The sequence below is a fragment of the Typha latifolia genome, chromosome 7, assembly GCF_019914945.1.
Source record: "Typha latifolia isolate L0001 chromosome 7, TyphaL0001v2, whole genome shotgun sequence".
Taxonomy (NCBI): Eukaryota; Viridiplantae; Streptophyta; class Magnoliopsida; order Poales; family Typhaceae; genus Typha; species Typha latifolia.
In genome coordinates this window covers 9,109,220-9,137,036 of record NC_133092.1, presented here as the reverse complement: position 1 = coordinate 9,137,036, position 27,817 = coordinate 9,109,220, and the positions used below count along the sequence as shown (strand labels likewise).

Below are 27,817 nucleotides of genomic sequence, written 5' to 3'. Positions count from 1 at the left end.
CGGGGATTTCCACCCGCGGAACCACCCGATCTAATTGGAATATAGAAGAACCTAGTGTTCAAGCCGTGTTGGGGTCTCTATCCGAACAAATGGCCATCAACAACTAGATGATGATGGAGGTGATGCGGGAATTACGGGCGACAAGGGAAGCCATGGTGAACGGGAACGCACCGTCGACCCCACGACGCGAGTCCTCACCCATGAACCCACCGCCACCGGTTCAGCCTTTGCAACCACAAGAGCCGCTATTGCCACCACCCTATGGGCGGAGATAAGCAAGGACCAGGCCCAGTTGCAGGTGAACCCATCCGACGAGCGAACCACTATGGAGACCACCTTGGAGATCAAGATCCGTGGGCGGGTCAATATGATCCGGAACCACGGCGAGTTAATCAAAACCGAAGGATGGATCATCAACCCTTCATGGTGCATCCTCCTATGATTAGACAAGGACTTGGACATGATCCGAAATGAGACAATGGCATCCGTGGACAAATCGTGCATCTTGAATTCTCCAAGTTCAAAGGCGGCGATCCGATCGATTAGTTGTATAGGGCGGAGCAATTCTTCGCATACCAAGGTACGGCGGAAGAATACAAGATGACGCTTGCGAGCTTCCACCTTGAGGATGCGGCCCTTCATTGGTTTCCAGCAGACCATGCCAATGAGGCTATCAATACTTGGGCTGAATTTTGTGCTAATATCACACGGCGATTTAGAGCGTCGGGGTATGAAGACTTTGATGCTCTCCTCTCAAAGACAGTGCAAAAGATCACGATTGGGGCCTACCAAGAAGAATTCGAGAGGATAAGTAGCCGATGTCATCCACCATGGACGAATCAGCAACTTCGTAGCACCTTCTCTAGGCTGCGGGGAAACATACAAGCCGATGTGGAGGCTTTAAGGCCTAGAACTTTAAATGAGGCCTTTGAAGATATGGTGCTTATGGAAGACAAACATAGGGCCATGAAGTTACACCTGAAACAAAGTTGGACGAGCCAAGGAAGCCGCAATCAAGCTCAACCAACCATAGCGGCAGAAAATATCGCCGGAGTACCAAGAATTGCTGCTGCAGTGGTACCTCCTCGAGCGCTCTTGAAGCCATCCCAAGATGTGAAGTACGCACCTAGAGGTTCGGGACGAGCACTCACACCTACTCAAGTGGAGGAACGAAGGGCCAAAGGCCTATGCTTTCGTTATGATGAGAAGTTTGTACCTGGGCATCATTGCGCTAAACCAATAGGATCAGTGATGCTAATCGACAGATTGGAGGAGGCTAAGGACGAGATTGTAAATGAAGGTGAGGGCGTGGCTAGGCAACAAGGAGAAGTCATTGAGGAGCAACCTATGGAGGACATGATGGCCGAGATCTCCCTCAACGCCTATTCCGAGACAACCTCACCAAGGACTTTGAGGATGAACGGTGTAATCAAGACATCTATAGTGAGAATCTTGATCGACACCGGGTCCACCCACAACTTCATTAATAAGAGGCACCTTAAGAAAATTGGGCTTGAATCGAAACCCACGAAAGGGTTCGACATGACAATTAGAGACGGCACCATATTGCAGGCAGATTTTATTTGTGGAGGTGTGGAGTTAAAGGTGCAAGGTTAATTCTTCACATTGGACCTTTATCCGTTGGCCTTGCGAGGTGCTGATATTAATTTGGGGACTCAATAGCTTTGAAGCTTGGGGCCTCTCACATTTGATTTTACAAGCCTCACATTGACATTTTGGAGGAATGACCAGAGAGTGCTGCTGGATGGAAGTCAACCGCTGCTTGAACTTCCAAACGAAAGGGACGCAAGGGAGCTCGCTTCTTTCTCGGCACCCACCTTTTCTTTCTTCTAAGATCTACGGAGAGCCAGTGCAGAGGATAGTGATCTGGTCCAACTCATGGAGGAGCTAAGAGAGAACCCCTCAAGCTACCCCGAGCACGAGGAGCGCGATGGGTTAGTACTAGAGTGCGGGCGGATTAAGGTACCCTAGAATGAAGAGCTACGGAGACTATTGATAGCACGTTTCCATGATACTCCTATAGCAGGTCATGAAGGGGTATTACGTACCTACAAGCGGCTGGCCCAAAATTGTACATGGACAGCTATGAAGACGGATGTGAAGAAGTATGTGCGTGAATGTCAAATCTACCGATCGATGGTGTTCATTCGATGGTGTTCATTGTGGTGGATAGACTGAGAAAATATGCTCATTTCATAGCATTGACGCACCTGTTTTTAGCGAAAAAGGTTGCTGAAATTTTTATTCGAGAAGTGGCGCGCTTACATGGGATGCCTATGACGATCGTGTCAGACCGGGATCGCATCTTCATTAGTGAGTTTTGGTCCGAGTTCTTCAGATTGCAAGGGACTCAAATCAATCTTAGTTCAGCGTATCATCCCGAGACGGATGGCCAAACCGAGGTGGTGAATCACAGACTAGAGCAATATTTGCGATGCTTTGTGGCGAATCGACCAAAAGATTGGGTCAAATTCCTTCCATGGGCCGAGTGGTGATACAATATCGCTCATCACTCTAGCATCGACATGATCCCCTTTGAGGCGATTTATGGGCGCACTCTCCCTGTCTTGCGTGCCTACGATAGACTCGCGGTGAAGGATAGGACCGAGCTTGACTTGGAACTTGCTGATCGAGATGAAACCTTGAGACAGCTCAAGATGCACCTAGCAATAGCCCAAAATTGCATGACGCGTGAGCGAGAGTTTGAGGTGGATCAATTTGTGTTTGTTCAAGCTGAACCGTACCGACAATCCACATTGAGGCCAATTTTGAACCAGAAGTTGGGTCACAAGTACTTTGGTCCATACTGAGTGCTACAACGAATTGGTCCAGTAGCTTATCGGTTGGATCTACCTGAAGGAACCAGGATACATTCGGTCTTCCATGTATTGGTATTGAAGGCCCAGATTGGGCCTAACCATGTGGTGGGTTCGGTCTTACCCGAACCAATGGAGGAAGATGGCCCCACTGAACCAGTCCGAGTCATAGGCCGCACGAGAAGACGCCATGGATCCAGATTGGAGACTGAAGTGCTGATTGAGTGGCTAGGCAAACCTACTGACAAGTCTACATGGGAGCTAGAGTCAGATATCCTGGATCGCTTCCCAAATTTCAAAACTTGAGGACAAGGTTGCGGAAGAGTGGTGGATTGATACGATTCGGATTTCACCAATGTCGTCTCGAGCATGGATTCACGTTAGGAGTGTCTTTGTTTCTTGTTTTAATGTTTAATTTCGAAGAAAATAAGTTTTCTGTAAGTCGCGTTCGAACACGGGTGGAGTGAGTTTGAACACGGTTGTGAATTCACAGTGCATTCGAACGAGGCATTCGAACGCACAATCATTAAAAGGCGTGTTCGATCGCGCGTTCGAATGCCTGCATCGTGTTCGCAAATCTAGAGAAGTAGGAAATAGGCGTGTTCGATCATGCGTTCGAACACTTGCATCGCATTCGCAAATCTAGAGAAGAGCGAACTCGGTGCGTTCGAACGCGGTCGGGAGCGTTCGAACGCGGTCGGGTGCGTTCGAACGCGGTCGGCGAAATTATATTGTTTAGTGTTCATTTTGAGTTGTTTGGGTTAGCCTCTAAAAGGGATGTGGATGGCAACCAAAATATTATTATTGATGAATTGAGTTTTGTCTTGCCTCCTTCGTCTTCTTCGCTCCCGTTCTCTCAATACCCGGCGACGCCGCTTCTAACCTCCCTTGACCGGCCAATCACCCTAGACCCTTAGGGGCGGCCCTCTCCTCCCTTTTCTTCCAATCTATCCAACACTTGCTCTAACCCTTCCACCACCACTTTTCACCGGTGCCACCCCACAATCGTCGGTCCACCTCCAACTGCCACCACCTAGGATCTCGTGCCTCCATCCACGAATCCTAAATAGATCACCCTGATGTTCATCCACTAATCAGATGATATCTCGAGCTCTCCACATCCGATTCACTAAAACTTAATTTTTTGGAACTCTCTTTTCTGGGGCTACAACATATCCAAATTTTACGTCGATTCGACGGCGGCATCTTTCGGGATCTTATTTCAAAGTTCCATACCAGATTCAGTCCAGATTAGAGAATTGGAAGAGATCGAACCTTAGCCCAAGGGGAGATTGTATCAGACCTGAATTACATCATTATAAGAAATTGAAGGAATTAATAGTAATAGAAGGATGAGAGGTGAGGGAAGAACGCGAAGGAAGAATGAGACAAGAGACGCGTAGTGGCTAGTGCTAGATGAGGGAGGAGGAGGAAAATGAGGGAGTCGGTGATAAAGGTATTCTCTAAAAGGAGGAGGAAGAAGAGATCGACAATATTCTCTAAGGGTTTTTTTGGTCATTATAAAAGTTAATTTTAAGTTGTCACATACATATAAGGATATTCTAGTAATTTAGTTGTCACATGACCGGCACATGATAATTTATGGACGAAAATGGATAACGAAACTCTAACAAAAGGAGTCCAATGGGATATTTCTAATAGTTTAGAGGGTTAATATGTACCACAAAAATAGTTCAGAAGGTCATTATGGAAATTAGTGATAATTTAGGGGATGAAAAAAAATTTATCCCTAAATTTATCGCATTGCCAACAGGTTAATACCGATTTGATAGCATTTTTGAGAGAAAAAAAGTCATTTACACAAAATAGCTTTTTATCTAGAGGATTAAGGGTTATTAGTAGAAAAGATTATTAAATTTTGATAATAATAAGATTAGATTTTGAAATTAAATAATTTACTTTTTATACAAGATGCATACCTTTTATAATAAGATACATAATATTATTAGAAGATGCGCACAAAAGCTAATTTTTATTATTTCAAAAATTAAACTATTTTTTGGGGTTATTTGCACGGAAAAGTAACTCGATTTTCGATTTGGCGAGACAGGGTCATTTTTGGTTTTCTTTGCACTTGAGATTTTGTCTTATTTTTCTTCTAATTTTGTCCTTTTTGTCATTTAGTACATTATTAAATATTGATGGGATACTATAAGAGAGATAAATGGCTATGTACTCATCTTCTTCTTCGTCTTCTTGATTTTTTACTTCATATGTTCTCTTCGTCTTCTTCTTCTTCTTCTTCTTCTTCTTCTTCTTCTTCTTATTTCTTATTTCTATTTCTTCTTCCTTTCTTTTCCCTCAGCTCCCCTCCCCCTCTTCTTCTTCTCCTTCTCCTCCTTTCTTCTTCTTCTTCTTCTTCTTCTTCTTCTTCTTCTTTCTTATTTCTATTTCTTCTTCCTTTCTTTTCCCTCAGCTCTCCTCCCCCTCTTCTTCTTCTCCTTCTCCTCCCTTCTTCTTCTTCTTCTTCTTCTCCTCCTCCTTCTTCTTCTTTTGCTTTCTTTCTTTTTCTTCTTCCTCCTCAGCTTCTACTTCTTCTTTTTTTCTTCTCTGCACAGTGCTGGGCCGAGCCCAACACTTATGGCAGATTTAATTAATTTATTAATTAATTATTTTATTTATGTTATTTATTTAGGTATTTTTATTCTTAATTAATGCAAATAGATTATTTAGACATTAACTATTTTAATAATATTATATATTCTTCAATATAATTTTATTAATGATAATTTTATAATTAATGATTAATTAGGTATAAATATAGGTAAATACTTATATTTATTTATTTATTTATATATCTATTAGATTAATAGATAGATTTGTAAATTATAATTATTAGATTTATATTCTAATACCCTCATCATATATATTTTAAGTATTTCTATTAATTTTATGATTATTCTGCAACAAATAAAATACTAAGCTTATTTAGTTATTTATTTATTATTTTATCGAGTAAAGACTGCATTGTCCCTAATTAATCAAGATAGTGTATGAATTATAAAATTAATTATAATTAGATCTTGTCTATACTTATTTAGCCTTTTATTTTATTTTATAATTATATATTTAGAAATACTCTCATATAAAAGGAAACATGCCTCTTCTTCTTATGTTATTACTAACATTTTATAATAATACTAGAATTATAATATTTGAATCGTATCTATATTATAAACTTAGTTATGTAATCAAAAATAAAGAAAAGTGATTCTAAACCTAATAAACTTTTATATTTTAACTGAATTAATTCTAATTAGATAAACGACTAACATCATACTATTTAAATATTTCAGATCCCGAACCCCCTTATTTGAGACCCCATGGACCTTGCTAGCGATGAGTGTCACTCGGTTACCTAACGGACGTGAGAGATGCCTAGTTTGTGTCTTCTGATCAGACGGTGAGTAGTCTTATCCCTTAGACGCCTTTCTCAAATTATGTTATATTATATATTTATGTACATGCATGTTTTGACCTCCAGCATGATTATATAATTTTATCTAGAGATGATTACAGTTGAGCATATTTTATCATGCATTCGATTATGCTGATTTGGGATATGAGTACATTGATGATATATATAGAGATGATTAAAGATGATTCTAATATTATGATTATTTACCAAGTTGATCTGTAGCATGAGTATGCATGCAATAGATTAGCATGAGTATGCATGTGTTGACGATACAGTTGGAGACTACATTGCATCATTTTCTCTTAATTCCTATTTCACCTAAATTCCTATTACGCATTGACTTATTATCGTACTGGATATATGCATTTGATCTGTCATTTAGAAGGAAAGCATGAAATGTGATTGATAGGATAGTTGATAGAAAGCGTGAGGATACCCGAGTGGGCGCGAGGGTTAGGACGCGCTTGGTGGATGATTGATCACTCAACATAGTCGCGATCCTGTTGGCCTTACGTCCAAGGTCGTTAGTCTGTGTGCGCAGCAAACATTCGGACACATGCCGTTCGCCAAGGCATATGTGGCGAGTTATCCTCATGAGGTTTCTACCAACTATGTGGGTGCCCAATTTGGATGGATGTTGATACCCTAGCAGGTGGCGGGGTATGATTATATTTGAGATACTCTTGCGGGTGGCGGAGTATACTCTGAGCCTTCTGACATGATGTTGAGATCGAGTACTAGGTGGTGACTATGCATAGTGGTCTAGTATGATAATATTATACCGAGATGTCGGTGATGATTGTGATGTTGAGAAATGCATATGATTTCATTATCATTTAGTTACCTGATTATCGAGTGATCGATATGCATCATATATGGTTGCATTTGATATCATAGCATGGTCATAGTCGGCATACATCATGTGCCATATTTGAAAGAGAGTTATGATGATGGTATGACATAGATATTTATTTATACATTGTCGAGAATTATATATTCTATTAGTTATGACATAACATGTTATCTAATTTTCATTTATGTATTATTAAGGAACATTCATATACTCATTCATAACATGATGCTCTTTCTGATTCATATTATCCAGTACATGATTTACTCTCTGTTTGACATCACTGATTCGAGGTAAGGTCTATTCATTGAGCCTTTTGCTCATGACTCTCTTTTATTTCTTTTCTAACTCCCTTAGATATGTGGTGTGTGATTAGAGCGATGATGAGGTGAGCTATAGATTCGAGACGGTATAGATAATAGTTTATATAGGAATTGAGTTGTACTAGTATTTAATATTTGTACTCTGTTGTATTAGACGATGAATTATATAATACAGGTCAAATCATAGTGTACTCTTATATTAGTCGTTTTAGTTGTATCTTGATGGTTTGTTGTGGCCTGTGTGGGTCCTGCCAGATTATGTAGTGGTTTAATGTATATTATTGTGGACTGAGATATTCATATATTAACAGGTTTATTTGGTTAATAATATGATTTAATTGGTGATGGGTTATGTGATCATGGATATGTTAGCAGGTAGTATTTGATGATGTCATGATTGTATGTGCATAAGAGAGTATCTGTGCATAACGAGCCCCGCCCGTCCTATCGCGTGCACCACGCGTGCTGCGTGGGCGCATGTGTGTGCACGTGCCCGTGCCGGGCGGGGGCGTTACAAAATAGATCCATCTCGATGGGTAGATTGAGTAGCTCATGCATCCTTGTCACCACTAGCGTCGCTCAATCGGCGCTGTCTTCGTTGCTGGAATCTCTCTCAAGCTTGGCAAAGGAGGACGAGGCGGCCGGCACCGTGGTAGCTTGAGGAGTATAAGCTCATGAGCCCGAAGGAGGAGGCAGGCTATGGATTTGGGAATGGGGTTTTGTAAGAACCCTTTTATACTAAACCTATCGAGCCGGTTTCGATAGCTCATGCTCAACTCATCTTTAATAAGCCGAGTCGAACTCGAGCTGCTGAGCCGAGCCCGAGCTACTCTTTATTTTGACAGCCCTAATCAAATGATTATCTTTTGAATATCTTTTGAAATTGTGTAGAACTGAAAATTTATAGTTTCAGTACGAAATGTATACTTAAGCTATGAATTTTACACTTAAACTATATAATTTTGATTTTGCATAGTTTTGGAAAAATAATCTCTTACATATTTAACCATTGATTTACATATAAACAAAAATAATTATATAGATTTATATTTGGTAATTTAATTAATCCTAATTATATCACAACTATCTCATATTAATATCTTATTTTATTAATTGAAGAGCGATTAAAATACTTGTATAGATAAAATAATTAAGATATAGAAAAAGGAGCAACGGCAACAGTAGAAAAAGAAGAAGAATTAACAGCAGCATATGAAGTAGAAGATGAAGAAAATGATAAAGAAGAAGATGAATACGAGGTCATTTTTCTTTCTCTTATGGTGTCTTGTTAATATTTAATAATACATTAAATAATAAAAATAGGTAAAGTTGTAAGAAAAATAAGAAAAAAAATCTTAAGTGTAAAAAAAATTGAAAATAACTTTATCTTGCTTAATAGAAAATCAAGTGAGTTTTAGATGCATATATATATATATATATATATATATATATATATATATATATATGTATGTATGCAAATGCCCGGCAACCAACCGGGCCAGCAAATACGAACGTGTCTGATTGGTGGCGTATGGACGCAGGCTTTCCTCGAATCGACCGGAGTCCATAACGATGGGATCCACTGGGCTGGTTTTCGTGACGGTTCAACTTCGACACAATCGACCGCTTCCAACCCAATCGGACAAGTAACAGCAGAAAGAAAAATTGAAAAAGAAGGAAATGAGAGAGAAAGGAAAAGAGGGAAGAGAGAAGGAGATCTAGAATTAGGGGTGTTCGTCCTCCTCTCCCCTCTTCTCGTCGCCGCCCTCCACGGGCTCCGCCACCACCTCCTCCCCTCCGCCGTCGAGTTCCTCCTCCTGCAGACGTCGAGTTCCTCCTCCTGCAGACGTCGAGTTCCTCCTCCCTCAACCAGGTAATCTCTTAGGATTGTTGAAAAAAAATTAAACAATGGTAAAAATCTGTAAAATCATTTGTCTACCTAGATTTGGCTGGCGAGTGCTTGCCGGGATGATGCCACGTTACTCCCGATGGTTGCTGTCTGTGTATTGATAGCCTTGTGGTTCTCTGGCATGAAGAGAGAGAAGACGATCTGGAAATATGGAATTGATCGTCGTGCTCTCGTAAATCCCTCGCAAAATTAGAGCTTTTCCTCGTACCCTCTTTTACAAGATCTCGGTTTTTGATCCTTCGCTTCGAGTACTTGCTTTTTCTTCCATTCGTTTGTTTCTCCAGAGATCGAATCTTTTCACCCTTCGCTTTGCTGATTCCCTCGCCGAATTTGAGATTTTTAAGAGGGGCATTTGTCGAGGCTAGATTTGGGTATGGCTTCGGCGCAGGTTTTGCCCAATTCGGTGGCGTCTTCACGCAAGCAGGGTCATCTTGAAGCAGGGAAGAAGCGGGTACTATCTCAATCTCTTTTCCATTTGTTGTTCATCTCTAGAATTAATTTTTACATGGGACATTCCGAATTAATTCCTTCGGATGCAAATCTGTGTGTCTTTGTGGATCTTTTGGTGTTTCCCGAAAAGGGTTGGCGTGCTAGGTTTCATTTAACATTTGTAGGAGAAGAATAGTAGAAAGACATAATTTGTTTGAATGGTATGATAAACTTTCTTTTTTCAGGAAAGTTGCACAATCTGTGGATGTAATTTAGTACACAATTTTAAGGGGATAGTTCTCTGTACTTCATCTAGGACTTGCCATATATTCAGCATGACCAAATGTGAATTTTGTACCCCACTCCTACAGCTTCACTAAGAAGTTGCTATTTGCAATGTTGCATGTGGTCCATTGACAGCTGCCAGGAGACTGCGTCCCTTTGGACCTTGGCATAGTCAACCAATAGAATGAGTTTGCAAGTAAGAATCTTATTGTCCCACATAATTGGCAGATATAAGCAAGTTAAGTTTGAAATATACGTAAATAAATATTACCAACTTGGATATTTTAGTTTTGATTTTTCGTGACTTCAAAATGAAACTCTCTGTTCTTGCATTAGTTTTCTTGAAACTTATGATATGACCTTAAAGTAAATCTGATAAGATTTTGTATTTCTCCTTTTATTCTTGATTCTGTTATGCTTTCCTTTTGACTTATTATGTACCCCTTTTACTAACTTCTCATATTAAACATAGGCTTGTTGGGTGGTGTGGGTAATAATAAATAGAAAGTATTATCCTATTCAAGAAAAATGATTTTTGTGAGGATGACTCACCATGTTTCTTATATCTACCTTTTGATATTTATAGTTCACTAATACTTAAATATTAAGTTGGATATGTATTATTTGAATTATATATACTAGTTTAATTGTTTTATTGCTATACTGTATCTATACCAGCATGTGAGGTTTCCTGATTGCTTGCTTACGAGGGGTGCTTCTCAAAACATTGGGTGTTTGTTGCGGCATTCTAGTTTGTTGTTTAAACATTTTTATTGATAATTTATTCTTCTAGCTCTAATATTGCTGGTGTATAAAATACTTTTTGTTTGTGCATGCATGCATGCCATGCATATGACTTGAAGCATAATTATGTTAGCTAAGTTTCTGGCGTGTTTTTGAATGCCGCTGTAGAATGTGCATCTTTGCATAAACAGGGAGTGTCGACTTTCCTACAATTTCTTGATCAGCTTGCTTTTAATTTTGGCAATTGTGAAGGAACCCCTGAATTTTATGTGCTTAATGCTTTCAGTTGGAGGAGTTCCGTAAGAAGAAAGCTGCTAAAAAGGCTTCATCTGCAGGACAATTACCATCAGCTGATGCGGACCATTATGAGAAACTCTCTCAAAATAATGGTAACATGGTTGATGGACCTACATCTACTATTGATTCTGACATTGTTATGAGCCCGCCAGTGCCCATCGGCCCTGATGAAAGGAACTTTGTTGATTCTTCTCAAAAGATTGAATTTCGTTCCTTTGGTGGGACATCTGCTACTTCTACTGCACAGTTTACCAGAAATTTTGAATCTTATGATGATTCATTACAAGAAGTTGAGAAGAATGAGGTGCATAAATTACATGGAAATTCAGGCTTCTCTAATGTGGCTAATGGTTATTATGACAATTGGAGAGAAAACAATGAATTTATTCCTAGTATGGGAAACAATTTTGGTTCAGCTTCTAAAGATCAATATCTTGCTACTGATATGGTTCATTCAAAAACAAGCATCGATGAAAACATCAGCATTTCAGATTTCCCTTCCACTGAAGTCCTGCCAGATGGAAACAGAAATTCTTCAACAATTTATTTGAGCACGTCTGATCCATCTAGGTCATATCACAACACCAAACTTCCTGAGAAGTTAGAAAGTAATTCTATGCAAAATAGAGTTGGGATTGACAGTTCTTCTGCTCAAACATCTGGCAATGAAGGTAATGCCACATTTTAATTTTCTTGGTGTGGAGTTTTGATGATACAGTACTTGATTTAACTATTTATGTGGTTTTGTTTCTATGGTTCAACTGTCATATGAAGACTCTGCATCTGTACTGGATAACTCCAAGCTTGGCGGCAGCTTGAACTATGAAAATACTTCAGGTACCGTTAAAGGAGGAGTGGAGATCGCTAATGCCATCAATCGCCACTTGAAAGTTAATAGTGAACATTGGCAAGCATCAGAGCCTTCATCTACAGATTTTAGTGCTACGTTTAAGGGCTCTTCTAATGTAGTCTCTTCAATTAGTTATGGAACTACTTCGGATCGATCTCGCCCATCTTTTCTTGACTCTCTTGCTGTTAACAAAGTATCTAAATCTCAAATGCCATACAAAGAGGCTAGAAAAGCTAATTCAGTATCATCATTTGACAATTCAAAGGACGAGGAATTATTTTCTCAGTGGCAGCCATCTTTAGAAAACAACTCTGTGGATCACTCCAACTTGCGAATTCTAGATATTAATAGTGAAAAGGAATCATTTGTGAATTCCACAATTCCTCTGAGGAATGACCAGGGAGTGAAGCATAACATGGAATCATACCGGAACTTTCCACCTCACGGCCAAGATGAAGATTTTGCAGCCCTAGAACAGGTGATCATATGTGGTACTTTATTTTCTCTCTTTTTCACTTTGATACCTTACTTGTTTCAATTGGATATTCTATGTCCTTGTGCAGCATGTATATTCAATTTGAGAATAGCATTAAGAAATAGGAATAGATAATAATACATATAATTTGTTTGGTGATATTTTAATTTCTTACCTCTTTTTCTCTATCCCTAAAGGCTGACAAAACTTGGCTTAAGAGGAAACCAGTCAGGTGTTCTCAAAGATGAACAGAAGATCCAACTAAATCTTGTTTTCAAAACTCAAAAAGTAGTAAATGACATATCATAGAAGCGCATTTATTTATAATAGACAAAAGAATGCTTGAGAGTTCATTTATGAATAACATGAATTTTAGGGATTGTATGATTTAGTTTGTCTTATCAACTATGATACATGAAAGTTCAATGTAAGGTTATAGCTATAATAAGTTCCATGCCAACCATGGGCATGTTAGAGATAAAGTTAGTCAACCTATCCGAAGATGGGTAAGTTTTCTTCTTTGGCTGATACATCTTTGACATCTAATTTTATTCTAGTTGATTCTGAGACAAAGAAATACATGTCTACAATTGTTGCATAAAATAACTACTTCCTACTAACAAAATGGGGTTAGGTGTTCGAGGGGCAGGGCCGGGGTAGATATGTTGCATTCTGGAACTTCCATTAATCAAGCCAATTCTCTGCGTCTTCTTTTGTATCCAAATCAAAGCATCTTTCCACTAAATGAAACATGCAGTTTACCAATCTATGTAAAGCCACAAAGAGGGAAAGTGTACAATGCATCACCAAATATTGGGATGTTTGGTTGATTAGTATTCGATAGACTTGGTAAAGTATGGAGGACGACTGTAAGTGCAAGTTAGAGACAAGGCATGAAGGTGAGGAAAGGAGGGAATAGGGTATAAAGATGAGACAAGTGGTTTGAATAGTATAATGAAACTATAAGGTTGTTACCAAGGTTCCCAGTATCGGGATCGGGATCGGTATCGACCGTCCAGAAAAACGATACGTATCGGCCGTTTGTATCGGATCGGACTATTTTTTAATTATATAAAATTCTAAATATTATTTAAAAATGCAGAAAAATTTAGAAAAATGACAAAAAATAAGAAAACAAAAATTACTCACATATGAAGTCTAAAAACTTAAAAAAATGTATTAACTTACTCAAAATTTAAAACTTTGTTGAATACCGAGCTGGTTCTCGTAAATTTCTATAGTCTTCATCATCATAATCACTATAAGTTTGTAAATATTGATGTCAGGACCCGATGCTCCAAAAAGTGATTCCATCATACTAGTCATATTGTATGGATCTTGTTGTGTGACTTGCGTTTGAGGAGGATAATAACCAAAGATTTGGATCTTGTTGTGTGACTTGCGTTTAAGGAGGATAATAACCAAAGATTTGAATCTTGTGCCTGAGAATACTGAGGATACTGAGGATAATAACTAGCATATGGATCTTGTGATGGCTCCAAACAATAAATACTCGATGTATCATAATCATAGGAACCAAAATGCATCTCATGACGACGTCGCTGATATGTATATATATCCTCAGTTTCTTTGTCTTCACTCCTTATGCTTCCTTGACTTTCATCAACAAATTTATATGGAACGATCTCACCACCATATGTATCATCAGGACTATGACTCGTACTAGTAGGTATACTATCTCCTCTGACGCCCTCGTCGTGATCTCTCCCAATATTTCATCTAACCATGGGTTATCTCTTGTCATCTAATAACCTTGTCCTCCATTTTTCGATCCATGGAGTCAAGGGGTCTTCTTCATCAAAAACATGATTTAAATCAATCAGTTGTTCATTTTCTGCCTTTCTTCTTAAATTTCTCTCCCTCAATCTCATATTATAATGACAAAAAACTAACTTCTCCAATCTTTCCATTGTCAGTCGGTTGCGTGTTTTTGTGTGGATTAAGGAAAAAGTAGTCCAATTTCTTTCACACTGTGATGAAGACACAGTTTGACTTAAAATCTTCTTTGTTATTGGTGTCAAATTTGGTGCCTCCTCCCATCCATAAATAGACCACCATTCAGCTGGAGTGTTATGAGATATAGGCTGCAAACTTTAGCAAGATGAATTGCCCAAATTTCTCAATCTATATCTCTCCATCCGAAATCGAAATATATTATTAGCTTATTGATTATATTGAAAGTTAAAACTTGAAACAAATAATAATAAAATTATTTAATTGAATCATAACTCACTTCTTTATCGCACATGATTTGTTTATGAATATCGGGCTCAAGCTTGCTGATTACCTTTCTAACTCCCAACAAGACTTCACTATCATTATTGACATTTTTAGAGAATTGAAATCTTGGATTAAGAAAATATCCTGTAGAAATTTAAAATTTGTAAATTGTAAGCATTCAAATTTTTAAATATTCATAAATAAAAGTAAATTAAAACTTAGAACTTAAAAGCATGCTTACCAAAAAATAAGGTATATCTTTATGTAGTTGTTTGTTCCATCTAGAATCAATCATCTTCCACCACTTCCTATAACTTTGGCCCACATTTTTTTTTATTGATTCTTTAGCTATGTCCATTGCCTCATATAAGAAACCCATCTCAGACTTGTCATCACTGTCTACAAGTCTTAATACTTTGACAAGAGGCTCACATACTGCGGTGGCAATTGTAATATTATTCCAAAATGTATTTCCAAGAGCCATATTTTTCAAAGTTTCACCTAAAGATTTATCTTTAGGTTTCATATTCTTAATTTTCATAGACCACTCCTGTGATGTAAACATCCGCATAATATCATCCTTGTAGCGCATAATGCTCTCCAAGGCTAAAAAGTGAGTGGCAAATCTAGTGACGCCGGGTCTGATGATCTCCCTACCACCAGTCATCTGCCTGAGTAAATTAAGAACCCAACCATGGTTATATATAAAATTTGTTAACCTCTGACCTTCACATATGACCATGTCAATTTCAGGCTCTTTTGCAATATCCTCTAACATCAGATCAATACAATGTGCAGCACATGGCGTCCAATATAAATGAGGTCTTTTAATCATCAGTAAATTTCCAGCAGCTTTATAATTTGCCCCATTATCAGTAACCACTTGGACTACTCTTTTTTCACCAATTTCTTGTACCACCTCATCCATCAACTGATAAATATAATCTGTATTTTTGAAATGAGCAGTAGCATCCACAAACTTCAAAAATATTGTCCCCATGCTAGAGTACACTAAGAAATTAATTATATTTCTTCTGTTTTGTGTACTCCACCCATCACACATCAGTGTACAACCAAATTCATCCAAATACCGTTTAAATGTCTCAATATAAGTATGAAGTTCATCTACCTCTGAGTCAAGATATTTAGTAGCAATATCATTTGAACTAGGAGGGGGAACACCAGGCCCTACTGATTGTATAGCATCCACCATAGTGTGATAGTAAGGGCTATCAGCTACATTGAAAGGAATATGGTTGTAGAAGAAAAATTTAGAGATAGCTTTACCAATGTGTTTCTTTGCATTTTTAATTCCTTTGAGAGCTATCTTGATTGAAGTCTGTGTACGACCCCTTTTTTTTTGAAGATATGTATCCATTGGTCCAATATTTTCGGACTCGTCGTAACACCGGGAGTCCTATGGGTAGAACTACGCCCCCATATTCTCTCTCCTCGTATATTAACCGATCTAGATCTCTCGAAAATTACCACCAAAGCTTCTTCTCATCTCTTCCTCTTCTCTATGCATATTTCTGCTCTCTTTCATTGCCCTCCTCATCTGTCTGTCCTCCTCATTCTCCTCACTTTGCTCACTGCTATCATCATCAATGTGTACATGATTATGCATCAATTCTTCACGAATCATTGACTCTCTTTATTGTGCAGATTGTTTATCCTTCTTTTTACCAATTAAATGAGCCAACATCTGCTTTCTAACTTCCAAAGACACTTGAGTGCAAGCTGCTACATTTCCTTGTCTTCCAACCAAATGTTCTTTCAAACGGCTGACACCACCACTCATTTCCTTTCCACACCAGTTGCATTTAACGCGTCTTTTATCTTGCCCAATAGTGCTGCAATGTTGCCACCCAATGTCGGTATCATATGACTTCTCTTTCGGAGCCGTTGATATTTTAGCTCTGCAACTAAAAAACATAAATAAAAATTAAAATAAAATATAGTCTCTACTCTCTGCGGCGAAGAAAGAAGTCTATCTTTGCGGCTCACAAGAAGAAGAGCCGCGAGCTGCGCGCGGCAAAGACTTTGCCGGTGTAGCACAATGGCAAAATGGAAAAAAAAAAAAAACTGAAAAAAAAAACTTACCGAAGGTCGCCGGAGATCGAGGTCGTCGGATAACGTCGCCGGAGGTCGAGATCACCGGAGAGATGGAGATCTACTCACTATTCGATTCTGGGGTGAGAAAGAGAGTAAGAGATCCGTGAGAAAGAGAGAAAGAAAGAAAAGAGAGAAAGAAAGAAAAGAGAGAAAGAGAGGAAAGAGAGGAAAAGAGAGAAAGAGAGAGAGAAAAGGGAGAGAGGCAGGTGGGGGGTGGGACATCAATAAAGGGGGTGGGGACATCAATTATTGATGTCCCCCGGGTCGGATCCGACCCGTTCCCACCCGTTTCGGTCGGGATCGGCCGAAACGGCCGATCCCGACCGAAACGGCCGATCCCGACCGAAACGGCCGATCCCGACCGAAACGGCCGATCCCGACCGAAACGGCCGATCCCGACCGAAACGGCCGATCCCGACCGAAACGGCCGATCCCGACCGAAACGGCCGATCCCGACCGAAAACGGCCGATCCCGACCGAAATGGATTGGGTTTCGGCCGAAACGGCCGAAACCGCAGGCTGGGATCGGGATAGAGCCGATCCCGATCCGTTTCGGCCGATCCCACTCGGGATCGGCCGAAACTGGGAACCTTGGTTGTTACATAGGCATAATAAAACTAAAAAATATATAGAGAACTAGGAAGATATAAATATATAATGTGATTATTGCCGATTAAACCAGACACATGGGTAGTACTTCAATGCTGATGCTTGCCAATCTTTTTTTTTCTTGAGGTATGACTATCAGTATGATAGTTTTGTTTGGTCCCTTGTTTGACGAGCAACTTACTCTTTGATCATTGACCAATTTTGCTATCTAAGGCTACTAAATATTAATTCTTTATTTGAACTTTAAACCAATTCTAAGGAATCTACTTTTGCATGATCTTGTTCCTCTGTTATATGAACACATACGCATATGCATACAAACAAAAATGTGTATATAGTTTGTATATATGTACTTGTATGTGTCTATATTAATGAACAAACCAGACATGGCTGAAGAAGGCCTAGGCAACTAGTTGTGTTTGTACAGTCAGAGTGAGTGTGTTCATTATTGAACTGAGGCAGTGGCTCACTCTAGTAGATGGCAATTGAGAAAGAACCAAGCTTCAGTATATGGAGATAGTTCACATGCTTGTCAACTGGAGTTATGATTCAATGTTGTTCATATCCTATCAAATGTTAATTAATTTGTTGGAAGTCAGTTGTTTTTGTTGTTGCTTTTGGTAGAAAGAAGAAATACCTTTCTAGCCGCTGCATTCTTTGAACCAATGTAATCTGCATGCAATTGATTTGAGCCAAATACAGTATATTGGTGGCCTTTAATAATTGTATGGTGTAACATAAATAAGTTTTACATAGGTTCTGGTTCTAATTAATGAATCAGATCATTCTCTTTTGTTAACTACTTTACTGTACTTGCCCTCTGTGTATTAATTTGAGCCAAGCAACCAATATATATTTGGCCTTGAACAATAATGTGGTGTCACATAAATAAGTTTTTTTTACATAGATTGCGCTTCTAATTAATGAATCAGATTTCTCTTTTTATTAATTGTACTTGTCCTTTATTTGTATCATATTTGCTGCATGATGAATTGTTAAGAATAATTCACATATACTCATTGTTTATGTCAGCACATTGAGGATTTAACACAAGAAAAGTTCTCTCTGCAACGAGCACTTGACAAATCTCAAATGTTAGCTCAGAATTTAGCTGCTGAAAATTCTTCTCTGACTGAAAGTTATAACCAGCAGGTATGTCCTCTACTTATTTAGCAATACATCCTCCAAGTTAGAATGCCAAAGTTGCTTTATTTCACAAATATTTTAATATTAACACCTGATTATTGCCAATTAAACCTGACATATGGGTAGTACTTCACTGCTGATCTGCTTTGTTGTTTATGATTGGTGTGAGATAGATGCTTTTTTACATGATTCTTGGTAAATGAGATAGTGATTGAGAGGACCTAGACAATGGTTAAGATGGCCAACATTTTTGTTAAATTATACTATTCGATTTTGATAAAAAAAGTAACACAATCCCTTAGTTGGAGAGGGCCGACATGAGAATTGAGAGGCCCCATACAACTAAGGGGATTAAATATTACATTTTTATTGAAATTGAGTAGTGATTGAGAACAACCATACATTTATTTAGCTAAACCAAGGAAAGAGATAAAATATTATTGTTATTTTTGAGTCATGTACAATTGTCTATCTCATGGGAGTATAATGGAAAATGCTCATATAAGAGACTGTCTACACACACATCCATCAATCACTATGTTTATCTTATTCAAAGAGGGAGTCTTTAACTTTTAATATGAAGATGTGTAAATTAAGCTAACAAAAACAAATATTTTTGAATCTGTACTTATAAGAGCTCTCACTTTCTTACCCTTGATGACCACCCTTTCTTTGCAATGCCCTCTCTTTATCCCTCTCTTCGTCACTCTATTTTCCTTGCTGCAGCTATACATGATCATTAGGCCAGCCCACCCAAACCTGGCCCAATCTTGTCGACTTTAATTGGGCTTAGTGGCAAGGGTAATCTCACTCAGCCCAGTCCATTGTGCTCCCTCATAGCTCAGCCTGTTATGCTCATCCATTCTTATGGTTTTTAAGTCCAATATCGGATGTTTAGTTTATTGGGGGCCACCATATACATATTTTTCTATGAAAGCTAACTAAAATATTTTCATGGGCGGCTCATTACATTTGGCCCGCTACAATATAATATTTTTGGTAAACCGGCCCGTTACCTATCGATCTATTGTGCTCGGTTTGAACCTGATATCTTACAAGCTAATGGGTGGTAATATACTATAACATTCTAGCCTAGCCCGAGTGATTGGTAGGTCAGGTTGCGAATGGAGGTTTAGCCCAGTTGACCTAAAAAGCCTAGCCCGAGCTCGATCCGGCTTGCCCAATGATCATTTTTGACTATAGTAGCTCTTCAACGACTACAACAAAGTAAGAGAGAGAAAAAATGGATGGAGAGAGGAGATAAGAGAAATAGGATAGACAGAATGCAGTAAGAGAAGAGAAGGAGAAAGTGAAAGAGGAGAGAAGAGAGAGTGCTGGCTAAGTGGCTGTATTTGAGAGAGGGGTAAGAGAGTAAAGAGTTGGAGAACAATCTAGAGGAAAAGGAAAATTGTTTTATTTTTTTAGTTTTCAGTCTTTTTGAGGAAGATGGGAAATCTCGTTGACTTCACATAGAATAATTTATATTATCCTAATTCTTAATTTTTTAATTTTAGGATTTTCCTATATTTTGTAAAAATTATCTAATTAAAAACTAGTTCAATATTGAAGAGGGAGATACAGCTAGACGTGATCATCGGGTGGCCGAACCGGGTTCGGGCCAACTGAGCTTAAATATTTGTTCATGGTCCGACCCACCAATCATTCGAGCCGAGCCAGGTTCGGGCCGGGCTAGAATATTTTAGCCTGTATTGCCCACTAGTCCATTAGATATTGGGTTTGAGTTAGGTATAATAAGTCTAACATAATGAGTTAAATATAAAAAATATTATATCTTATTGGACCGAGTTTAATAGGCTTATATGAAGACATTTTAGTTATCTTTCATGGAAATATACTTATATATTAATATATAATTTACTAAATATTTAATGTGGGACTAAAAAAATTATAGGAATATGCATGCATTATGAATTGAGCCATAAATGAGAGTAGTGGATCATGCTTTCAGGCCAGGTCGAGCGAGCAAAAGCTGGCTCATGCCGCTCACTACCATCTTGGACTTGGGTCGGGCCGGGTCTAAATCGGGCTCGGGTAGGATTTGGGCGGGTTGAGCCTAATGATCATGTCTAAATACGATTGATATTGCTAATCCATATTATTTTTTCAAGCAACCGATCCAAATCTCGATCCCAATTTTCAAAACATTGTTTAGTAAGGACAACCTAATACATATGTAATCCAATAATCCTTAACGATGCAAGTATAAGGGTCAATAATCTGTCTGGAAGCCCACTCAATGGTTTCAGCAATAAAGATGTAATAAATAGTGGAATCAAAAGATTTGGATAGTTTCAGAATTTCCAGTTTTGATTTTACACTTGTGATCTATAAGGATTGCAAAAAGAGGCCTATTAGATGGTTTAATAAGGAGAGATTGGATCTAAGAAAGCTGACTTGTAGATGGGCTGTTGTGGGATTGCTTGTGGTTGGATATTGGTTTGGTGCAAAAGTTTAATATAGGGTTTTGAGGACATTAGATCTGTGAACAAGGTTTAACAAACTATTGCAGGCAGAGTTTCGTTGTGTTTTGCATTAGTTCCAGAATTTCAGCTTGCAGAGATTGGAGAGAAAAGGGTGGGTTATACACTTTTGGGTGCTTGGCTGAGGGCTGTTCAGGCTTTGAGTGTGGGAGTTGCATATTCAGTGGTTCAATTGATGTAGATATGCTGGTTTAAATAGTTTTGGGAGAAGTTGAACAGGATTTAGGAGGATCAGGGTAGACTAATTTTGTGCCAGACTACCAGGGATGCTGATTCACTTAAGGAAACATCTGCTGTGACCAGAGAACAGCAGCGAAGAGACAAAAGAAAGAGAGGAATGGAATATTAAATTGAGAAAGGATAAACAAGATCATCCTGGGAGAGTGAGAGGCTTGCTTGGCAGTGCTTCACCTGAAGAAGGAGAGGAAGAAGCCCCTTTCCCATGATGTTTTCACAGAAATGAAGTCTCCTGTACAGAGGTGCTAACTTAACTTATTTATAGGGAAGAACATTTTTGGATGATCAGTCCTTGACATGAACCCGATCTTAACATATCCAAATCAATTAAAATTTGTTTCAAACTTAAGTTTTTTTTGATCCAAACTGAAAAAATTAAGAAAATAAGGCCAATACAAATTTGATAAACTAAAGGTCACTTCAGATCCAAAAGGAATTGACTTGATCTCTGAACACTAAATTAGTTTCTTCTATATTTGCTTGGCATGCCATTCAAGTCATCACTCATCCATAGACTGAAGTGCTCTTTCTAACATCAAACATAGATATAGAAGTCATCATAATGCATTCTTTGGTTTCCGTCTATCGAGATACTAAATAACTTTGGTATAGTAGATGCTCTTGTGCATTTAGATGTGTAATATTGGTCAGTTGTCTGGCATTGTTGTCATTTACTTACTATCAGCATGAAGATCCTCTTTGGCTGGTCTACATGTTTCTAGAACATCAGTGAAGTGCGTACACCTGCTCGTATAATCACAAAGTTTGCATTCATTTTAGGCTGTTCCTTTAGTTCTTTTCTTGGTCCATGCACTGAAAATTTAGAGGCATGGGTTTGTTCAATTCTGTTAATTTCACATTTGCTGCTAAAAGTGTAATCTCAAGTTCTCAACACAGTGTAATCCTGGCTATATATGAGTCATGCTTATGATTCCTGCATGTTCATGTCCTTTACCCCCGTTCATTTTAGGAATAATTTTTCCCTATTCTGAAATGTAACCTCTTATTTTAGAATAACTGTTAATTTACACATACTAACTCAGTTACATATTTTAGAATAACTGTTAAATACTATTCATTAAAATTACATATTTTACACATACTAACTCAGTTACTAATTTACTTTTATTATCTATCCTATGAACCTATTTTGTATCAAATCAGAAGATATTTATCATAATCTCATGAAAGACAATAATTTTTTCCTATCTTTTTTTTTACTTTATATCATATCAAAGGTAATTATTACACACTTATTTTAGAATACTAGTGAACATATGAATAATTATTTTTAGAATAAAAGCTTATTCTGAAAATAACAAATAGTAATACATATTTTAGAATTACCCTTATTTCAATAGTGAAAGAAGCCTTAGTGTTTAGTCTAATATTACATTTGTATTATTCAGAATTGCAGCATATCCTTTTTGATCTCAAATATTTTCTTTATGCTGCATGATGACTTGCGTACTTCATATATACATTTGTGTGTTGCAACATGAATAAAAACTTATCAGAATGGTTTTTCCATCTGCATGAAAAGAGACCTGATGAGATTTGGCAAAATGCTTCCGTGGTTGTGATATTTATAGGAAACTTAGTTTAGTTTTGATTGCATTAAGTTATGAGTATCATACTTTAGGCTTCAGTTTTTAATTTATATGTGAATTATTCTCATATTTGATTTTTGATTTGTGATCTCAGGGAAAAGTTATCAATCAGTTAAAATCTGACATGGAGAAGTTACAGGAGGAAATCAAGGCTCAATTTGTTAGTCCCTTTCCTTAGCATTCTGCACTTTTCTCTTATATGTAATGAAATTACATCTATAAATACTTGCTTCTAACAGATCTTTTCTGAATGGGACATGTGCTATTGTTTTTAAAGAAAATGAGTGAAGAAAAGAAAAGAAAGAACCAATTTGTGATTTAGAAGTTGGAGGTGCCAAGATTTCAGAAGGCATGGCAATATCATAATCTTTAGAGAGTGCAAGGAGAAGCATCATGGTATTAAAGAATTAAGAACATTCTTGAAAATAGGCTGCTAGAGAATGAAAATGATATAGATATGAAGTGTCCTTTTCAACTATTACAAATGCAATATGTATTGTCAGATTTTAATGTGCTAACTATACAAAATTGCTTGAGTAAGAGTCTCGATCCATTTTATGGGTTAATTTCATATTTTTCTAATTTTCTTGTTTTATAGGCTTTTGATGCCTATTTATAGACTTGTAATCTGGTGAACTTGATAGTTGAAAACCCTACTCCTCCATTATTCTCTGTTGTCTTCTCCTTCTAAGTTCATAGCATTCTGAATGAGTCTGATTGGAAGAATTCGCTTCATCCTCTTCATTCATATGAGCAATATGAGCAATATCAAAGCCTAGGTCCTTATTGGTGGTGTCTTTAATGCTCACTTTTAACAGAAGAAGAAGAAGAAGAAGAAGAAGAAGAGTGATTCTCATGCTAATGTAGAGGATGATGTGAAGAATCAATTCTTAAAATTAGAGCATCTGAGTAGCAAACCTCTGACCTCATAGCTATATGGTAGCTCAACGTAATCTTCTTGTTCGAGTGGTGGGATTAAGGAGTCTTTGTCGAGGTAATAAATTAAGTTGGATGATGAAAACGATGTAGCAAATGATGATGTGCTAAAACAGGATCAAACTATGATTGAGGAATTATGGAGTAACTGCAGCAGATTCAGAAGCCTGTGTGGAACCCATGCACTTGGATAATAACTAGCGAATCTTGGTGCTATCTTGGATCCTAGTTACCACAAAAGTTTCATTTTGATGAATCTGGTATGTAAGCTAGGGCTGTTGATAGCTCCATATCCAGATTGATTCAATACAAGATAGAAAAGTATGCTCTTCTCCTTTTTCATAGTTGATTCAAATAGGAGAAGAATCCCTGAAGAAGGGGAGCTGTAAGCCAGTTGAATCATTGGACTGACTCGAACAAATAAGCTGACTACAATCCACACAAGGTATACATGAGCTTTGATCTAGGAGGGTTAAGGGGACCAATTTGAGCACCAATCTATATGAATCAAGAGAGGCTAGATCATTGTGGAGTTATTTGGCCATATTGGTATGACAGATAATATTCAGGAGCAAGATTGACAGCATTCGAGTGGAAGCCACATGCCTAAATTTTACAGGTCGTAACCAAGTTTCTAAGTATCGGTTTTGGAATCGGGATTGGGTGCTTAAAAAAAATGATATATATTGGTGGTATTGGCTGTATTGGCCTTCCGTTTCAAACTATTCGGAGTGGGGATCGACTAAATCAGCCATATCGGCTGATCCATTTTGGCGATATTGATCCGCCGATACTTGAATCTGTGGTCATAACTTTTGGGATCTCTGGTCATGATGATTCAAAAACCTAATTTGGATTGCTTGATGAGCCTTACAACTTTTGACTACCGTTTGCTTGGCAAAACCATAAAATGAGGTGATTTGAGATTGTTTTGGTCTTTTGGCCTTTCAAATTGCTGTGACAAACTTATATTTACTAAACTTCAAAGAATTAGGTGTCGCGGAAGGATTAAAAGATGATGTAAGAGTCCATAGCTATCTCCTAGATTAATATCATATTTGTCTGGTTTTCATTAATTCTTTTGAGCAGAGGAATCTACCCAGCTTGGGGAACCTCTACACTTATTTATGGACCTTTAATATGTTGTATTTGATAGAAGAAAGGTAGTGTAAATAGAAGAGGAAAGAAAGGTAGTGTAAATAGAAGAAAGGGTTGAAAGTTGAAACTGTACTTTTTCACCATTATTCTCATCTTTTTTTTTCGAATTTGTAGCATCCTTGTGTGGTAAACTGAAAGAATTTATGCCCTCTCCATTCGCATCATAAACATGTGCAGAAATGCAAATATTTGGCAGTCCTTTAGTTGGCTTTAAGTAATTTGATTACCTAATATTTATTTTTGGATGAAATAACTAGTTTTGACTTGAGAAAGGTCTTTTTCTTATTATAGGCAAAAAGAAGGTTTCCAGGTGCTTGTCATGATGGAGGCTATATAGATGCCCATAGAGGTCTATTATTCTATAATATACCATAGTCTGTAAACATACAAATTTTGACGGTAGTCAATTCTTGAAGTAGTTTTCAATTTATCATTTTCACATCTCATAGTGACACTCAAGGATAATATTTAGGTTTCTATACATGTTTTTAGTTTGAATGTATATATTAAAACCTACATGAGAGTCTTTTATCCTTAGATAATGTTGTCATTGATCTATATTATTAAAAATATAGTAATAGTTAAATAGAAACATGATTAAATATATAATATGATTGATATATTTTTTAATTGACAATAGTTCAATAATTAAAACCAAAACTTCGTTGGATGTAGTTAATCGTATTTATATTAATTTTGTCCCAATTTGAATGAATTTGACATTAATTTCAGATTTTGTGAAATTTGGGCAAAAATTAATTATGCTGAAATTTTAGCTAAAAATTATTAAATTTGGGTTCAAATCAACTCATGTAGAGTTAATCTAACATGTTTCTATATCAATTTTGACTAAATTTGAATGAATTTGACATATTAGTTTCGGATTTTTTTAAAAATTTTGGGGAAAAATATTTAGGGATCAAATTTTCCCATTTATTTATAGAGCTAGCATCAAAATGCTAGTCCTATGGAGAAAAACCTTTACAAATAATAGAACTAAAGCCAAATCTATCATTTATACAATCCAAATTAGTTTTTAAACTGTAAAAAAATCCCATATTGATCGGCATAGGTTAATACACCCTGGCATCAAGCTGTCCCATTGGGTATTGATATTTGAGTGGAATGGGGTGTGCCAACTGGCATGGCCATCCTTACTAAAACTTAATTCTTTTGTTAGAAGTTTGAAGTTCGAATAATTACCTTGCTTTCCCTTGCTGGTACTTTTAGTTGCTTGCTAAATAGATGATCTCACATTATTTTCCCTCAAAAATTGACCAATGGATATCTGAGTCAGAGGGATTTCGTCTCTTTACAAAAGTTATGACTTCTAATCTATACCTCTGAAATGGTGCGTATTTTCTCCAAAATATGTAGGTTTTATTATTTTCCACATCAACTATCTGTTAAAGGTGAATCATGTTGTAATATAATTTTCCTTATTTTGAGACTCATTACTGTCATCTAGATTGAACAGCATTTCCAAATATATTTTTCCTTTAGCCCATAACAGTAGTTGGGTCTGGTACTGATTACTCTTGTGATTTAAGTATGTGATAACCTGGAGAGCAGAATTTTCTCACATCATTTTCTTCATGCTTATCTTGTACAACAGTTAGCACTTGATTCTGTTCAAATGGAGTATGCTAATGCCCAACTAGAGTGTAGTGCTGCTGATGAAAGGGCGAAAATACTTGCATCTGAAGTCATTAGCTTGGAAGAGAAGGTAAGTCTCACTTATTTTTCCTTTTTCTTTTCTTATGAGCTAGCCTTTTTCTCTATTGATGTTAGATCATATCTAGATTATACTTGATTAGAAGTAAGTCAATTTTTTTTACACAACCTGTTTCTATTATATCATTCTGTGTGTCAACAATAGATTTCATCTTTTTCATCTTAGAAGATTTAGTTATTTGAGAGGAGGATTGCATTTTAAATATCAATAGAGCATATATTCATAGTGAAGCAAGTCAAGGAATTAGGAGAAGTTTTTATTTACTAATCTTCATACTTAATGTGTTGTTTTTGGCTCTTTTAGCTTATTTCAGTGTTGCTTTCTTTTGTCTGGATTCCATATATCCTAAGTTTGAAGTCAAGCTTCTCGCTTGCCTGTTTTGTGTCCTTCACGGGGTGCTTTCTAGATATTTTATAGGAGGTTGTCAGCAAATTATATAATTTGTTTACTGTACTGGATCTTTCTTAAAAGTTGGATTTGCTTTAGCCACCTCTTGGGTAAAAAGTGGAGCTTGGATGAATTTCAACTGTTTCAATTGGTATGCTATGTAATAATTCAGAAATTCTATTGATAAGAATTTTGTTTTATATAAGGTTGTAATCAAGAATGGCCGTGCCGGTCGGCACTTGCCGTGCTAGTGGCACACCCCCGTGCCGTGCTGATCCGTGCCGGTCCGGCACGACCACGTGCCGTCCGACACAGTCTCGTGCCGGTCATGTGCCAATGTAGACTTTTTTTTTAAATTTTTTTATTTCCATCAATTTTTATCAAATCAACTTTACTTATTTTCTTAACAACCATGATATGACATGTGAAACCTATTTTTTTTTTACTTTTTCTTATTTCCATCAATTAACTTTTGTCATTTGTCAATTTTGAAATGACAACTTATTTGTCATTTTTTAAAATTGGAATGACAACTCATTTGCCAGACCTAGACAACCACAAAATCGAATTTATTAGAGACAGAAGAAAGAAAGGGACTATCTCAAGCTCAATATGATTACAGTCAAATGAGGGAAAGACTTGAGTCTATGTAGCAGGACATTAGGAGAGGTGCGCCCACAGGATGATATGAGTTCATCATCATT

At 37.3% G+C, this 27,817-nt stretch overlaps 1 protein-coding gene across 5 annotated transcripts in view; it reads left to right on the top strand.

Annotated features, from left to right (window-relative positions):
* Positions 1-9,085: 9,085 nt before the first annotated feature.
* LOC140791769 (protein BLISTER) overlaps positions 9,086-27,817 on the top strand; it is a 29,053-nt gene continuing 10,321 nt past the window's right edge. For 3 of the 5 annotated variants that reach the window (XR_012109629.1, XM_073142414.1, XM_073142412.1), the window contains exons 1-7: positions 9,086-9,322; positions 9,393-9,809; positions 11,103-11,784; positions 11,888-12,441; positions 18,436-18,555; positions 22,992-23,057; positions 26,607-26,717. Coding sequence is in view for 4 of the 5 variants with exons in the window: in XM_073142414.1 (XP_072998515.1) it covers positions 9,732-9,809; positions 11,103-11,784; positions 11,888-12,441; positions 18,436-18,555; positions 22,992-23,057; positions 26,607-26,717 (1,611 nt within the window). In the remaining variant the exon portion in view is untranslated. Of the gene's footprint in view, positions 9,323-9,392; positions 9,810-11,102; positions 11,785-11,887; positions 12,442-18,435; positions 18,556-22,991; positions 23,058-26,606; positions 26,718-27,817 lie in introns of those variants that run through there. The other 2 variants (XM_073142413.1, XM_073142416.1) reach the window with 2 other exon arrangements.